Source organism: Zeus faber (assembly GCF_960531495.2).
Source record: "Zeus faber genome assembly, chromosome: 7".
Lineage (NCBI taxonomy): Eukaryota > Metazoa > Chordata > Actinopteri > Zeiformes > Zeidae > Zeus > Zeus faber.
The window spans coordinates 3,308,043-3,322,681 of record NC_137203.1 but is presented as its reverse complement, the minus strand read 5'-3'; the positions used below and the strand labels follow the sequence as shown (position 1 = coordinate 3,322,681).

Here is a 14,639-nt window from a genome sequence, read left to right as displayed (position 1 = left end):
ATGAGACGCCCTGGTCGTAGGGGAACGCCGCTGGTTAGAGGTTCCCAGCACTCCTTCCATTTCAACCCAGCTCCAACCCCGTTGGACGTCTTGGCGGCTGCAGATGAGGATCAACTCGCCGAGCTGCTGCCATGTCCCCCGAAAAACTGGAGTCTGTCCGTAAAGCCTCCTTTTCTTTTCTAGTTTGGGAGAGAGACGCTCAACTTATAGTTAAACTGCGACTGGACCGGGAATTCCCTAGAATGTCCTCAGAAGGACCGCTGTAGGTCCCTGGACCAAAGTTTGGTCCCACGTGATCCTCCAGCTGCCACAAGGCTGGGCCGGACCGCTCCGATAAGGGGGTCGAATATTGGATCGCGATGAAAGGCGGCAACAACCAACTCCTCTACTCTCCTCTAATTCAGTGAATTGAGTTTAATTCATTGGTCGGAATGTTCACAAAGAAAATTAATTGTAGTTGCCCCCCCCCATGTCGTTGATTGCAATGCGGAAGCGATTAAAAACAGATCTGGACGGAAAAACAGCAGAACGCCCAGAATGGAATGTAGAACGTCGATGGATGGGTAAACGATAAAACCTTTCAAAACCAATTCCGCAAAGTCCCATTTAAAAAAAATAAATAAAATAAAATATATAAAATAATAAAATAAGATCTGGGCTCCACATGACGACGGATGAAGAAACGGTGAAAAGTAAAACGTATTCAAGGCTGATTTGAAATTGAAGAGTGGAGTGCTTCTGCGAAACGTCCTTTAAGGAGAAAGTGCAGCTGCTTTCAGCGTTAATGATGATGACGACGATGATGATGAAGATGAATAATACGACTTAGTACAGGCAACGAACAACATCAGTGGATAAGGCTGCAACATTTTTAAATGCCGCTCTGCTTCTCTTGCCACCATTTCCAGCCGTTCCCCCCCCACCTCCCCGTGGGCGCAAACGGCGGCGGCGGCGGCAACCAATTCATCCCAAACCGCCGCCGCCCCCGCTCTGACACCGAGCGACACGGGACCCCCTCCCTCGCTAGGCGACCGGGACGTCGAAGGGCTCCGCCTCCTCCTCCAGGACGATCCTGGGGTCAGGCCTCTCGGGACAGAAGACGAGCCGCAGCAGCGCCAGCCCCGCCCGCACCAGCAGCCTGAGGACCAGGAAGGCGAACGGCACCGTGATCTCCATCAGGTGGAAGATGGGGGCGCTGAACTTGCTCAGGATGCACGTGAGGAAGAAGGTCGCCAGCGCCACGCAGGGGTACAGCGCCAGCTTGGCCAGCATGAAGACGTGCTCGTGGCCGCCGTACCTCACGCAGGGGTGCAGCGTCTCCCGCTCGCTGTAGAGCGCCACCACCCAAATGCCGAGCTGGTTGATGCCGGCGAAGAAGATGATGACGCAGCTGATCTGGATGGCCTCCAGCTCGTTGCGGGAGTTGCGCGGGAACCCGTGCGTCAGCTGGTACGCCAGCGGCAGGCCGCCCACGAACGCCAGCGACAGGGTGTTGAGCAGGCCCATGAGGCGCGTCGTCTTGGCGACGTGGAGGAACAGGGAGTGGTGCACGAACCACAGGAGGCCCACGGTAGCGAAGGACCCGAAGTAGGCCAGGTACTCGGGGCCGTAGTCCTGCAGGGCCGCGATCAGGCTGCCGTCGTACTGACGCTTGACCACCGCGGGGTCCGGCACGTTGTCCTCGCTGGAGACACCGCGGGAGAAGAGGCGTCGGTGGGTGAGGCCACGCCGCTTAGTCCCACGGCGGCCATTTTGCCTTTACTCTACCCTGTGGGAGGGGAACTCCACCCAGAGGAGCCAGAAAACGAATGGAAAACTGAGCCTTCATGGCAGAGTGGAGACAAGACTTGGCTTCCGTTCCCCAAATTAACTTTTAAAATGATAAAAAATGTAAATTATGGGAGGATGAAGTGGATTTTAGGATTTCCTTCATGGTGGAGGTTACACCAGCAGCACAACACGTCTTCATTGATCCAATGTGGAAATAAACAATTCCATCTCCTTACTTTTCTCTAAGAAGCCATGTTCTTGTTCCACACACGTGATTAGCTCAGTTTTCCAGTTGTTTACCGGTTTCTCCGGGTGGAGTTCGCCACCCTGAGCAAAATGGCCACCGGGTGTACTTTCATCCATCAATCCCCATTGCCCGCCCTCCCTCCCTCCATCTTCCCTCCACCCACCAGATGTCCAGGATGAGAAGTGTGGCCACGATGGCGTAGACGCCGTCGCTGAACGCCTCCACCCGCTCCTTGGAGAGCGGCTCGTTGGGGTGGTAGGTGTAGAGGAGGATGGAGGCCGGGGGCTCCTCCGCCTGGCCTGAGGTGAAAAAAAAAAAAATACACAAATAACTTTATATTTTAAGATGTTTTATATAAGTCAACAAACAGGGTAATATATTATTTGAAAGGAAAAAAATCATCAATATTTCCTCCACCTCTTCCTGTTAGTTTTCAGTTACAGTGGAGACAAATCACAGTTAAATGCTGTAATAAACATTTGAAAGGATTTACAGTTGATAACGATTTAACTGTTTAAAATAAACTAAGAAATAACAGCACTTTGAATTTAGGATAGATTCATGAAACATCGCTCTCAGATTCTGCAGTGTTTCTTTGCAATTGTTCAGAACAACATTTGTAGTCGGTGCAGCTTTCTCTAAAAACATTAAACATGTAGGTTTTTGTTTCTTTTTGGGGAAGATTTCTGGCAGTGACTGAACCTCATGATTCAGCTCGAATGGTAATAAACTATTAATTTGTCCCCACAATGGCGGAAAAGTCATGGATGAATAATATTATAATAACTGTGATCGGTCTCACACTAACACTTTATTTTGGTCCATATTAAGTCCGTGCTGAGCCCTGTCCACCCCTGAAAGCACCTACAATGGACACGTGAGTGTCACAACCGGACTGTGGAGCAACGGAAGAAGGTGGAGGTCTGATGAATCACATCGTACAGATGGGCGGGGTGAGGGTCCGATCCGATGGAGCATCTGTGGGATGTGCTGGAACAACAAGCCCGATCCATGGGGGCCCCACCTCCAACTTCCAGGACTTTAAGGATCTGCTGCTAACGTCTTGGTACCAGATTCCACAGGACACCTTCAGAGTCTGGTGGAGTCCATGCCTCCACCTCACAGCTGTTCTGGCGACAGGAGGGGGAGCTGCACAGTGTCAGTGTTATCAGTGGTGCTTTTAATGTTGTGGCTGATCAGTGTATACACTGTTCCGCACGATGTAGAAGAAAAGGTGATTCATCAGACCTCCACCTTCTACCATTGCTCCATGGTCCAGATGTGATGCTCACGTGTCCATTGTAGGTGCTTTCAGGGGTGGACAGGGGTCAGCATGGACACTGTGAGCTCCCATACGCAGCAAGCTGCCATGCACTGTGTGTTCTACACCTTTCTATCACAGCAACATCCACTTTTTCACCTACAGTCGTTCTTCTGTGGGATCGAACCAGACGGGCTAGACCTGCTCCCCAGGTGCATCAGTCAGCCTTGGGCCCGTGACCCTGTTGATCCCTTGACAGGTGCCATTGGAACCAGATGATCAATGTTATTCCCTTTGTGTGTGTGTGTGTGTGTGTGTGTGTGTGTGTGTGTGTGTGTGTGTGTGTGTGTGTGTGTGTGTGTGTGTGTGTGTGTGTGTGTGTGTGTGTGTGTGTGTCACAGTTTGCTATACCAAAGTCTAGAATCAACCCCAGGTCGCACCGCTCACCGAGGGCTTTGCTACGACACCACTTCAGAGCCTGGAAGATGTACGGCAAGAAGATGACGAAGGCCAGCAGCACGTAAGACTGGAGAGGGAAAGAGACGGAGGAGTGACGGAGGAATGACGGAGGAGTGGGAGAAATGATACCGACGTGAACAAACCAGAGCTCTGCTGCTGGTACCATTGTTGGGGAGATGGACTAGATCACAGTTACTATCACACAGACTGTTTGCTCCTTTGTCTCACATCCTCCGTGACGGTGTGAAGTCGTGTAATATTTATTATTATTATTATTATTATTATTATTACACAGGAGCCGTGTTGCACACGGACGACAGACAGACAGACAGTTGTACTCGGAGCTGTCGTCCAGGAAGGATCCACGTCCCGTCGGCTTTGCGGAAGGAGTCCGTTCAAGGTTTTGTTTTCTCCACCTCCGTCAAGGCGGAGTGAGAACATGGCGGACTACGTCCGCTCGCAGGTCGTCGGCTCGGCGCTTTCCGTCAAACAGCAACGTTTTTGTTATTTTGTGGTTGCGTTTACTGGCTCAAGCGCTCGGCGCACGACCGCACTACGAACGAGACGAACGTAAGGAAACTTAAAACAAAACGAGAGTCTGCGAGGGAAGCTACGGACCGGATCCGCACGGACCGGACCAGTCTCTTCCTGAACAACTCCGCGTCACTCGTCTACAGGACGAAACAACACCGAGGATTATTCACGCGACGCGGATGCGGCGGAGTGGCCATCATCACCGTCCCTGACGCGGGTATCGAACCGGACAGGACCGCAGACAGGTCAGAGCAGAGTTCCCTACACGTAGAAAACCTGTTTTTCTTTAACGCAGACGCTTCATCATCACATCTGACTGGAAACTAACTTGATCTGAAGCGGAGGAGGCATTTCAACTTGGAGACAGGGTGGAGATGGGGTGGAGTTAAAGGTACAGAACACTGTATGAAAAGGTGGTGACACACATTAGTATTAGTCCTCAGATGTGAAGCCCATTTCAAATGAATGGTCGTCCACAGTAGACGTTACGTTTCATAGTCAAAGCAAAACTTGTTTGACATTGTAATATAAGTGTGTTTCCCATTTGAGATGATTCATTTGATGACGTGTCATCTTGAATCGTTGATTGTTATAATATGAACATTAATAAAAGATTGTGTATCGTGAATGCAGCTTGCACGTCGTTCAGTTCCCCACGTGCACTGGGTCAACCTGGACCACGTGCACTGCTGCCTGCAGATTATTTATCACTGTTGTTCAACATCATTCTGATGTGGATTAATCTCGCGGGTTTGTCCGCACTGGTCCCGTCACAGGTTCAAGCGTCTTTAAACGGCGTAGTAGCAACCTGAGAGGTCAAGACCCAGCGTTTCAATCACGCTCAAATGTTTGTAAAAATGCCTGATGGAACGGACGAAAGACGACATGAGAGGCGGGTTTATCCACCAGGCCAATTCAAAGTGCTTGACATAAGGCATCAAATACATTATATACGAGCAAATAAGAATAAAAGCATAGAAATTATTTTTTTTTTTTATAATTATTGGGGTTTTTTTAAATTTCATTTCATATTTTTTATTTTGAAGGTATATAATTGTGAATTTAATGTGTTTTCCCTCTGACTGTACTTTGTTTTCCCTGCTGAGATGCTGCAACGCACGGATTTCCCCCACGGGGACCTGGAGCTAACTGACCTCATCTTAATAACATCCCACAGATGACAAGTTAACATGCAAATTAAAAACCAGGCTTTACACAAAAAAAGGAATCAATAAGAGAAATGAATCGACCGAGAGGAATGATTTTAAAAACAGAACAGGTATCTTTACTTGTTTTGTTTTGTTTTTTTAACGCAGTCGTCCTACCAGCTGGATGAAGATGAAGGAGACGATGGCGGCGAGGAGGCAGGTGAGGGGGACGCGCACGATGACATGGAGGATGTGCTGCTTGTACACGCTCTGGTTCTCAGACGCCTGGATGTGCTCGCTCAGCAGGATGGGGCGGCCGAAGGCGTAGAGCACGATGACGGCCTGAGGGCGGAGAGGGAGGAAGAGGAGGATGAGAAAGAGGAGGAGGAGGGGGAAGGGGAGGAAGGCATGGAGGTCATCGACGCTCTGGAGCGAGCGAGCGACTCATTCAGAGCATCTCCTCCAGCTCCAACAGCTTACACAGACAGGCAGGCAGACAGACAGATGTACTGACGGTGGCACAGTGAAAAAACAACCCTTTTCAAAACCGTGCCGCTCCCCATTAACGTGCAGCTGGTGAAGAAGTAAGTGACTCAAGACTTGAAGGATAATGCAGGAGATGTGTCACAAAACTGCTGTTACAGTAATAACATCCGTACCGTGATGTGAGACTAGACACCGTCTGGGATTCTGCTCATGGTAATACTGTGATAGTGAAATGTTTTTAAGGAGCGCTGCAGTAAAGTCATGCAGTATTCTGAACTTCAAAGACTGCTCTAGACGCTCTCATCAAAGGTCATAACATCCACATCACTCATCATTGTTCCTCGAATATCTTTTTTGGGTAAATATCGTACGAAAGCACCGACATTCATCCCCCAAAATATCGTTAAATGATTATGAACGTGGAGGTATTCTCACCTGAATCAGGCCGATCACCATCACGCACGCACAGAAGAGCAGGATTCCCAGGTGGTTTTTGGGAAACGTGGCCATCAGAGAGAACTACACACGCAACACACACAACACTGTGTTATGTCATAACAACAACAACATAGGAGAATGATGGTGCGTTCAAGTTAAACCAGGGAAAACGGCATTTAATGTCCAGATCTAGTGTCTCGCTCCTTTCTCATAGGATTTGGGTTGTTTGTTTCCTCTTATTTTACAAACCGATTTATTGGTAGTTGTTTTTTATTAAGAATGCTCCTTTGAACTCCTTTAATATATTAATTGAAATAAATAAATAAATAAATAAATAAATGAACAGTCTTGGACTTGAGCCGTTTTGAGGTAATATCCGCACATCAATACCCTCACATGGAAAACCTAGAAAAATTAAAACTTGAGACCAGAGCTCTAAATCATATAAAAACACAATAATCAGTGTATGTAGTACAGATATACGTACATTATTTTTTTTTATTATCTTCCATGCCAAAACTCCTAAATTAAATAAGTAACCATTCCTGGCATTTTCATGTACAATACCATACTGTATATAGGAATATTAACAGACATACTGTATCTTCCCACGGGCTGTGGATTTACTGACCTTCAACCAGACAGAATAGCTATAAAAACTCTTATTACAAAATACAAGCAGGAAATGACCATCAGCCATAAAGATTAGAGCATCTCGTGTTTTTCAATTTCCATGACCCGAACCTAGCAAACTCATGTTCCCTGACATTCCAGAAATTCCAGGACCCTTGGCAGCCATGTCCCTTAAAGCATCCTCGATGACCGCCTTACCCTCTGACTTAGTGCCCTGGTGCAGACTCGTACTCACCGTGTACGGCAGGAAGGTGATCAGCATCATGCAGAACTGCAACAGAATTCAAGGCGGAATTCGATGAGAGAAACGGAAACCATTTCCCAGGTGAAAACAAGGTCGGAGTTTAGCAGTGAGACACAAAGCGCGAGAGCAGATGGTTCTCAACCGGTGGGTCCCAGTCCCAAAAAGGCCAAAACGTACACTTTTACAATATATAAATATATATTTATATTGAACTGGATTGTAATGACTTTGTGCTTTTATTTTGAAACACCATTTTTAACTGTAGATTTTAGATTGAACTTTGACCTTTTTTTTTTTTTTTTAATTTTATTTCCTTTTATTACATTTTCCTTTACAGGAGCCTTGTTTGTTTTTCTACTTGTTTGTTTCACTTCTGTATTAAAATTCCTCCATCAGAGACTTTATCCAGGTCAAATGGAATCCAAACAAAATCTCGTCACTTGCTTCTCAAGTTTTACACAAGCACGTTGTGGAAAACCGGACGATTCATTTAGTGAAATAAATCCAAAATGTTCAAATCTACATTTAATTTTGGGTCTGGATTTAATGACTATGGACCAATGTGGATCCTGAGACAAGAGTAGTTGAGAACCTCTGGATCGGACAGAACTATGAATTGTACTCGTACATACTAGTAGTGCTTAGTAGTACTGGTTCATTAAGTTCTAGTATTGAATCCAATACTAGTTCATTAAGTACTAGTACTACTGTTTTAATAGTCATTGCAGGACCTGCTCCACTCACCAGGTTGAGCAGCGCCAGGCAGTCGTCGATTCGCACGATCACCTGGAACAACCTGGAAAACCGATAGAGAGTCAGACCAAACGAGACCAAACCTAAAAGTCTCCTCATTACTCAACCCGTGCACGTCTTTTCAAAACACGCCTGTTCACGACAGGCTGCACAGTGGACGTAGGGGCAGTGCATGCCCGTTCGGGATAATTGAAAGACAGACAGACAGACAGACAGACAGACAGAGATGCCTTCTTTGAGTGCGGACATAAGTGACTCACTGTAGGCTTGTTGTATATTCATATTACACGTGTGTTCCACGATGGAAGATGAAACTCTGTAAACGTTGTACAACACGGAAAGAAAAAACCTCTTTGGCCATTTTCACCCAAAGCAGCTGCAACTGTAAGTCCCAGGAACCTTTTTTGGGAACTAAGCTCCCGGACTTCTGGAAAAGTGCCACCCGACCGGAGCGGGGACTTTGTTGTTCCCGGGGCTTCAGTCGAACCCTGGTCCCTGCGGTGGAGACTCTTGGCAGCCCCGCCCCCCGCTGGCTCGCTGTGTATTTAAAGTTTATTAATATTGTAAACGTATCGCGTGTTCAAACTGCGTCAAATTGGACACTCCGCGTCCTTGGGTCACCAGCGATAAACACCCAAGTGTGAAGTAGATCGGATCAATGGTCGCCGAGAGAATCGGAGGACGGACGGACGGACGGACAGAGATTCCTTCCTTCATGCTCAGATATTAAAAGTTAGATCAGATGACGCAGAATTAAAGCCCAGACCGACCGGATGTGAGCCGCCCAGGCCAGCGTCACGATCAGGAACGTCATCAGATACACACAGATCTTGGTCGTCAGCAGCAGCTGAACGCTTTCCTTCAGCTCCTGCAAAACCAGAACGTGTCATAACTAATCAGACGTCGTTCATGTCATATGAATTATTACATCCGTCGTTACACATCGACTCTGAACATCGTGCCTCGTTACGACACGTACCTCGTTATCCTCCAGTTTAGTGTGGGCAACAGGTAAAATCTGTAAGGATATTTGAAGAGAGGAGTTACAAGAGGGAAAAATGAAACATTTTTTTAGTTTTACAGAAAGGACAAACAAAACAAACAACAATACACCAAATAAATCCATCGTGGACTTGAATCTGTCTCCTAGAATAGGTTGTTCAAGAAAAATTACCATACAGTAAGGCCGAGGGATTCTATCATAAAAAAAGATAGATTTTATTGTGGTATTTTGCATTTTTTTTTAGGTTATATACATTGTTGTGTATGCTTATATATTGTGGTTTAGTGTATATTGTTATATTTTATTATATCATTTATTATGTATTGTAAATGTTAGGATAACCAAAATCCCAGACGATATCTAGCCTCACATCACGATATTATATTTATATTCAGTTATGGATCATTCATAACTCATTTATCGATCATAAACACAACATTTAACTATATTCCCAGATGATATCTAGGCTCATATCAGGATAACAATATTATATATTATCAATACAATATATTCTAATAACCCTGATATACAGCATGTGTGATTGGTGTCACACATACTTGAATGTCATTTGTCAACAAGTTGCATTAATGATAATAATAATAATAATAATAATAACAATAATTAAATAATAATAACAACAACATTGTTATTGTTATTATTATTATTATCATCTTCATCGCTGCTGGGTCTTGGCCATTGACTCGCCCTGACTCAGCACTGCTGACGTCACACGGTCACAGGTGGTGTCGTATGTGGGAGTATGACGACAGCCGAGTTCGTCATGGGCTGGTCACGGACCACGCGCAATTAATTAACAACAATAAAGAATCGTGAATAACGAATAGAGAACATGCTCCGTTAAGTTGGCGACCATGACGGTGGCTATGATGGAGATGAGCGCGTCGCTGTAGGCCAGCAGGCGGTGGGAGGACTGCGTGCTGCTGAAGGAGGCGGCCTGGCTCCCGCCGCTCCGCTCCTCCACCTCCTCCTCCACCTCCACCTCCTCCTCCTCCGCGCGGTGCTCCGCTATCTCCCCCTGCGCGGTCTCCCCCATGGCGGGTGGCTGGGCTCGGAGCGGGGGCCGGGCTCGGGCCTCACACGGCGTCCATCGCTGCGGTTGTTTGCAAACAGAGGCTTCAGCTGATCCCAACCCGGAAGTGACGCCGGTGCGCACGTCCCGATGCCGCGTTCTAGTGGAGTGCGAGACTCGGGGAAATGAAAAAGTTAACCCCTTACGACGGTCGGGATGGAAGACACCAGACCTGACAGCCACACCGTTCGCATAGTTTTCACAACACGTCTAACTTTGGAGAATCCGCAATCTGCCCCCCCCCCCCAAAAAAAACCCCCACCGATATTCTTCCGCTGTTTTCCAACCGGTCATTGGACACACACATTTCATCGGTAGTGGGGACCGCCGACGCGGAAATATGTAGATTTCCGAGTTTCCAGGAATGCAGCGTTACTCCCACTTTGAGCAGCCAACTTGAAAACTCCCCCAAGTCCACATGGGATCAATGGGATCAATGGGATCGATGGGATCGATGGGATCAATGGGATCGATGGGATCGATGGGATCGATGGGATCGATGGGATCGATGTGGTTTTATTTCTATTTTATTGATCGAACAACACGGTTTAGTTATTGTTGCTTTAGTGCCAGAATGCAGAAATTCAAAACGAGACGTTGTTGTGTTTCTTGTGTTTATTGGCGGAATTCAATCTTTGGTGGGAATATTATGCATTCTCTAAAGTAGCGGGGTGATTGAATCACAACAGTAGACTGACAAACTAAAAAAAAAAATGCTTCAAAAAAAACCAAAAGCCCAAAAACAAGAAAACAGCATAATATTATGTATAATAGTTGAAAGTCCAGGTAAGATCATGTTTTTCACCTGTACTGAAGCGTCTACTGCGCTGCTTCCTTTGCGCCACTAGAGGGAGACATTCACCTGGGCTGGCCGAACCCGGGTGAGGCGTTCAAGGCCCGTCGGAGCTTGTTGGTCACGTGGGGGCAGAGCTTTGGCCAGACCTCTAAAGGGACAATTGGATCCTCACCTCACGACGCCTGGCTTGGAATTAAGGAGAGAGTTGTTGCCGCTTAATCCCCTGGAGCAGCCCTGTTCCACCTAATTAAAGCCTGATGCAACGTGAAATCCCCTATTTATAAAGATCCATTTTTCCATTCTCGCGTATTTGAACAATTAAGGGTTGTCGTTTTACTCTGAATTGCTTCTGTTTTCATGGTAGAGAGCGCGTTTTTTAGGATGTACAGCAAATTATAACTTGCTGTCATTTGGTATAATTTCCGTTTTTTTAAAATGATATTTGACTATTAGGAAACATTTGCCTCACATTATACGAGGGGCCGTTGTGTTTTGGGCTGGCTTTTTTTTTTTTTGATGTGTGGGAAAATGTCTCTCCTGTTCTCCTGGAGCCCCCGGGCTGCGTCTGGAGCCCGGCGCGGCCCCCAACCCGCCGCCCCTGTTACCGCAGGGCCCCGGGCTGCACCTCGGGCCGCGGCGGCGCGGGACGGGCCCCCGGCCGCTCCCGCCAAAGAGATGAAGGCGTTTCAGGATCTGAAGATTTGAAAAACAAAAATAAATGGCGCAAAGTGTGGATGGTTCAGTCATGGTCTCATGTGGTTGTCGGCAGAATAAAACTAAAAGTCGAACCCTTTTCAGGCTTTTGTGAAAAAACCCGAAAAAATTCCCCAAAAATACGGATTGCCCTTGTTAACAGACAATTGAAGTGGAGCGAAAATGAAGAATTTTGACTTGAAACGAGCGGGGCTTAAAGTATAAATTCTCCCAAAATTGGTATTTACAACAGATACCCCAACATTGGACCTCACTTGAACATCTTCAGTAAAAAAAGGCGCACGCAGGCCCCCTCCTGCCGCTCCAGCCCGGCCCCTCTGCATTTCCAAGGATCCTTTTCACTTTCTCAAAAGAGGTTTTTGTTTTTTTTCCCCTTTCTTATCGCATTTAAATGAGCGTGGGGGAGCCGTCGCCTAGCAACAGAGTCAGGGTCAACAGAGAGAACCTGGATCTCTGTGGAAAATAAAAAGACACTTAAAAGAGGTTAAAAGAGCGTCTTTCAGAACCAGGCGTCGCCACCTCCCGAAACGTGTGATTTTCTTCAATGACGATCTAGATTGATCGTTATTTTAGAATTCGTCGCTTTATTTTTTTGGTTGCATGACTCCGTTGTTCAATTGCGCAGATGTGGTGTCGGATATTAATCAGTTTTATCGATGAAGATTAGATCAGACGACCACTGTGTCTGGGTGGAGCTGTTAAAATGTGTGTATAAATACCTGAAGGCGGATGCTTCTGCAGGCGGATTGAAGGAACCGAGCATCACACACGACGAATACACTGAGAGCGAAGGTGAAACTGTCCCCAAACACTATGATATTACAGTCAATAGTTTATAATCATTATATATAGATGCATATATTCATTATGAACTTTCTTCCCGACCCAGGATCCAGGATCCATGACGGGGGATTCAGGGTTTTCCAAAGTCTGGACCGGATTAGGAAACCAACTCCCTGCACCGGGTACGTTTCAAGGTCAAAGTGTTTTATTCATCAGATGCACAGTACCACGCAGAGCCCTTCTGAACGCTGGAATCCTCGTGACAAGGCAAGCGACAACTACGTAGAAGGCGTTGAATGTTCAAAGAAGGTATTTAATTGTTAAAAAGAAAAAAAGACGCCTACATAAGAAAAAATATACATAATAAAAAATAAAAACACAATAATAGAACACTAGAAGCAGTACTGAGGGAATGTAGAAATGGGGAATATGTCAGATATTCTGATTGTAGACAGATGGGGAGTATGACGGCATAATAACAACAGAAATATTAAATATTATAATACAAAATGGAGGAGTGGCGGTGAGCATGTACATCAGACTGGGTCATCTACAATGAATGTACAATAGCATGTGTAACTTGCATATAGAATAAAGTGTACTGTGGATGGTGCATATATTATATATATCTGTAATATATATACAGTTTATATACGTGTATATATATATACAGTTTGTATACAATATATATATACACACAGTATATACAATGTGTGTGTATATATATACTGTATATAAACTGTATATAAAAAAAAAATATATATATATATATATACTGTATGTACTGTATATACCCCCAGAGAGGAATTCAGCCCTCCCGGGGCTTACTAAAGTGTTTATAGCTTAAATTATATATCAAAGTCTTATAAGGATTATATTTATATTATATATTAAAGTCTTATTAGGATTATATTTAAATTATATATTAGTCTTATGTGACAAACAGGCAATGGACAGATATCATCTTTGTGGCATCAACATTTCATCGATTGACTTTTTAGGATAAAATAAAATATAAAAAACCTGAAACAGGTGCAAAAGGTTTTTTTTCTTGTCTAATTTGCTCCTTTCCCTCCAGCTTTAAAATAAGATTTTGTGCACAAAGTCTTGGCTGGAAACGAGACTTTTGCCTCCACGTCGCACATTCAACTTCAACCTTCCACGTTTATCCACTGAGTTGAGAACGACGTGTTAAAAACACATCTGAGCGAGAGGTAATACATTACTCCACTGACATTATTTCAATCGTCAGTGTGAGTTGTTGAATACAAAAAAAACGATGGATTAAAAAGTCCCAAAAATCCATTTAAATCCTTAATGGGATTGTTTTAATGGAATGTCTGAGCTGAAGCCGTGGCAACGGAGCAGCAGAGGGACGGTTACGCAACACGCTGCGGCTTATGGACGGGCTGGATCCCCTCAGATTACGCACCATTTTCCCGTTGCCTTTGGCGCCAACATGGAAACGCCAGAATGACCGTGTGAGGAGCAGCCCTCACTGTCATTTCCCCCCGAAAAGCCTCCGGTGCCGCTCGGGCCCCTCGATGGTGCAGTGTCCAGACGGAAACAAATAAAGACCAAATGTGAAATTCCTTCACTGGGTTGTATTAATAACGCACGGAGCGTGACGCGTGCAATTTGTGGTCAATGTGATTTTCGGGACCTAGCTCAGTCCCGAATGAGGAGAAAACAAAATGGAGGGAACGCCGTAGCGGAGACCGCCGTCGCTCCGGCGCCGCTTTACACCCAATCCGACAAACGACGGCGACGAACCCGGAAGTCCATCGCTTCTCGTGGGGAGTCGGATTCCACACGACAAGCGTCGCTCTGCGGTGCCAGGACTCTGAGTATTCCACCGGAAGGCACCGCTGCTAAGCAACAGCCTAAACACATTGAAGTTTCAGAGTTTACACAAGTTGCAAGATACATATATATGATTTATGTTATTACCGTTGGGTTATTACATATTCACCATCAATGAATCTGCTATTGTAATAATTGACTTTGCATATAAGATTAAGATTTCAAAAATATGTAAATAGTTTTTTTTTTTGAAGAACTGTACTTGAAGGGTGTTTATCGTTCAGTGAAAATGACAAAAGGCAGTTTTTTGGGGCTTTTTTTGGCTTCGGGCGTCGCCGTCGTGTGGTGGTTTTGCTTCGCTTCGACTGTTCAAACCGGGCCGAACCGTCTGACATTTGGATCAGATTTCAGCTCCGAAAGAGAAAGTGTCCGTTCTGAGTGTGGTGATGACGATCCCGCGCGAGGTGCAGTCATTAT

At 45.7% G+C, this 14,639-nt stretch overlaps 1 protein-coding gene across 1 annotated transcript; it reads right to left on the bottom strand.

The window, feature by feature from the left end:
• Positions 1-39: 39 nt before the first annotated feature.
• tmem175 (transmembrane protein 175) lies at positions 40-10,090 on the bottom strand. The gene is made up of 10 exons (XM_080003358.1): positions 9,848-10,090; positions 8,953-8,991; positions 8,744-8,841; positions 7,965-8,016; positions 7,212-7,247; positions 6,341-6,424; positions 5,597-5,761; positions 3,726-3,804; positions 2,181-2,316; positions 40-1,684 (listed from the first exon to the last, which is right to left on the bottom strand). The coding sequence occupies exons 1-10, from the start codon at positions 10,028-10,030 to the stop codon at positions 1,024-1,026; spliced, it is 1,533 nt and encodes a 510-aa protein (XP_079859484.1). The 5' UTR covers positions 10,031-10,090; the 3' UTR covers positions 40-1,023.
• Between the last annotated feature and the right edge of the window lie 4,549 nt (positions 10,091-14,639).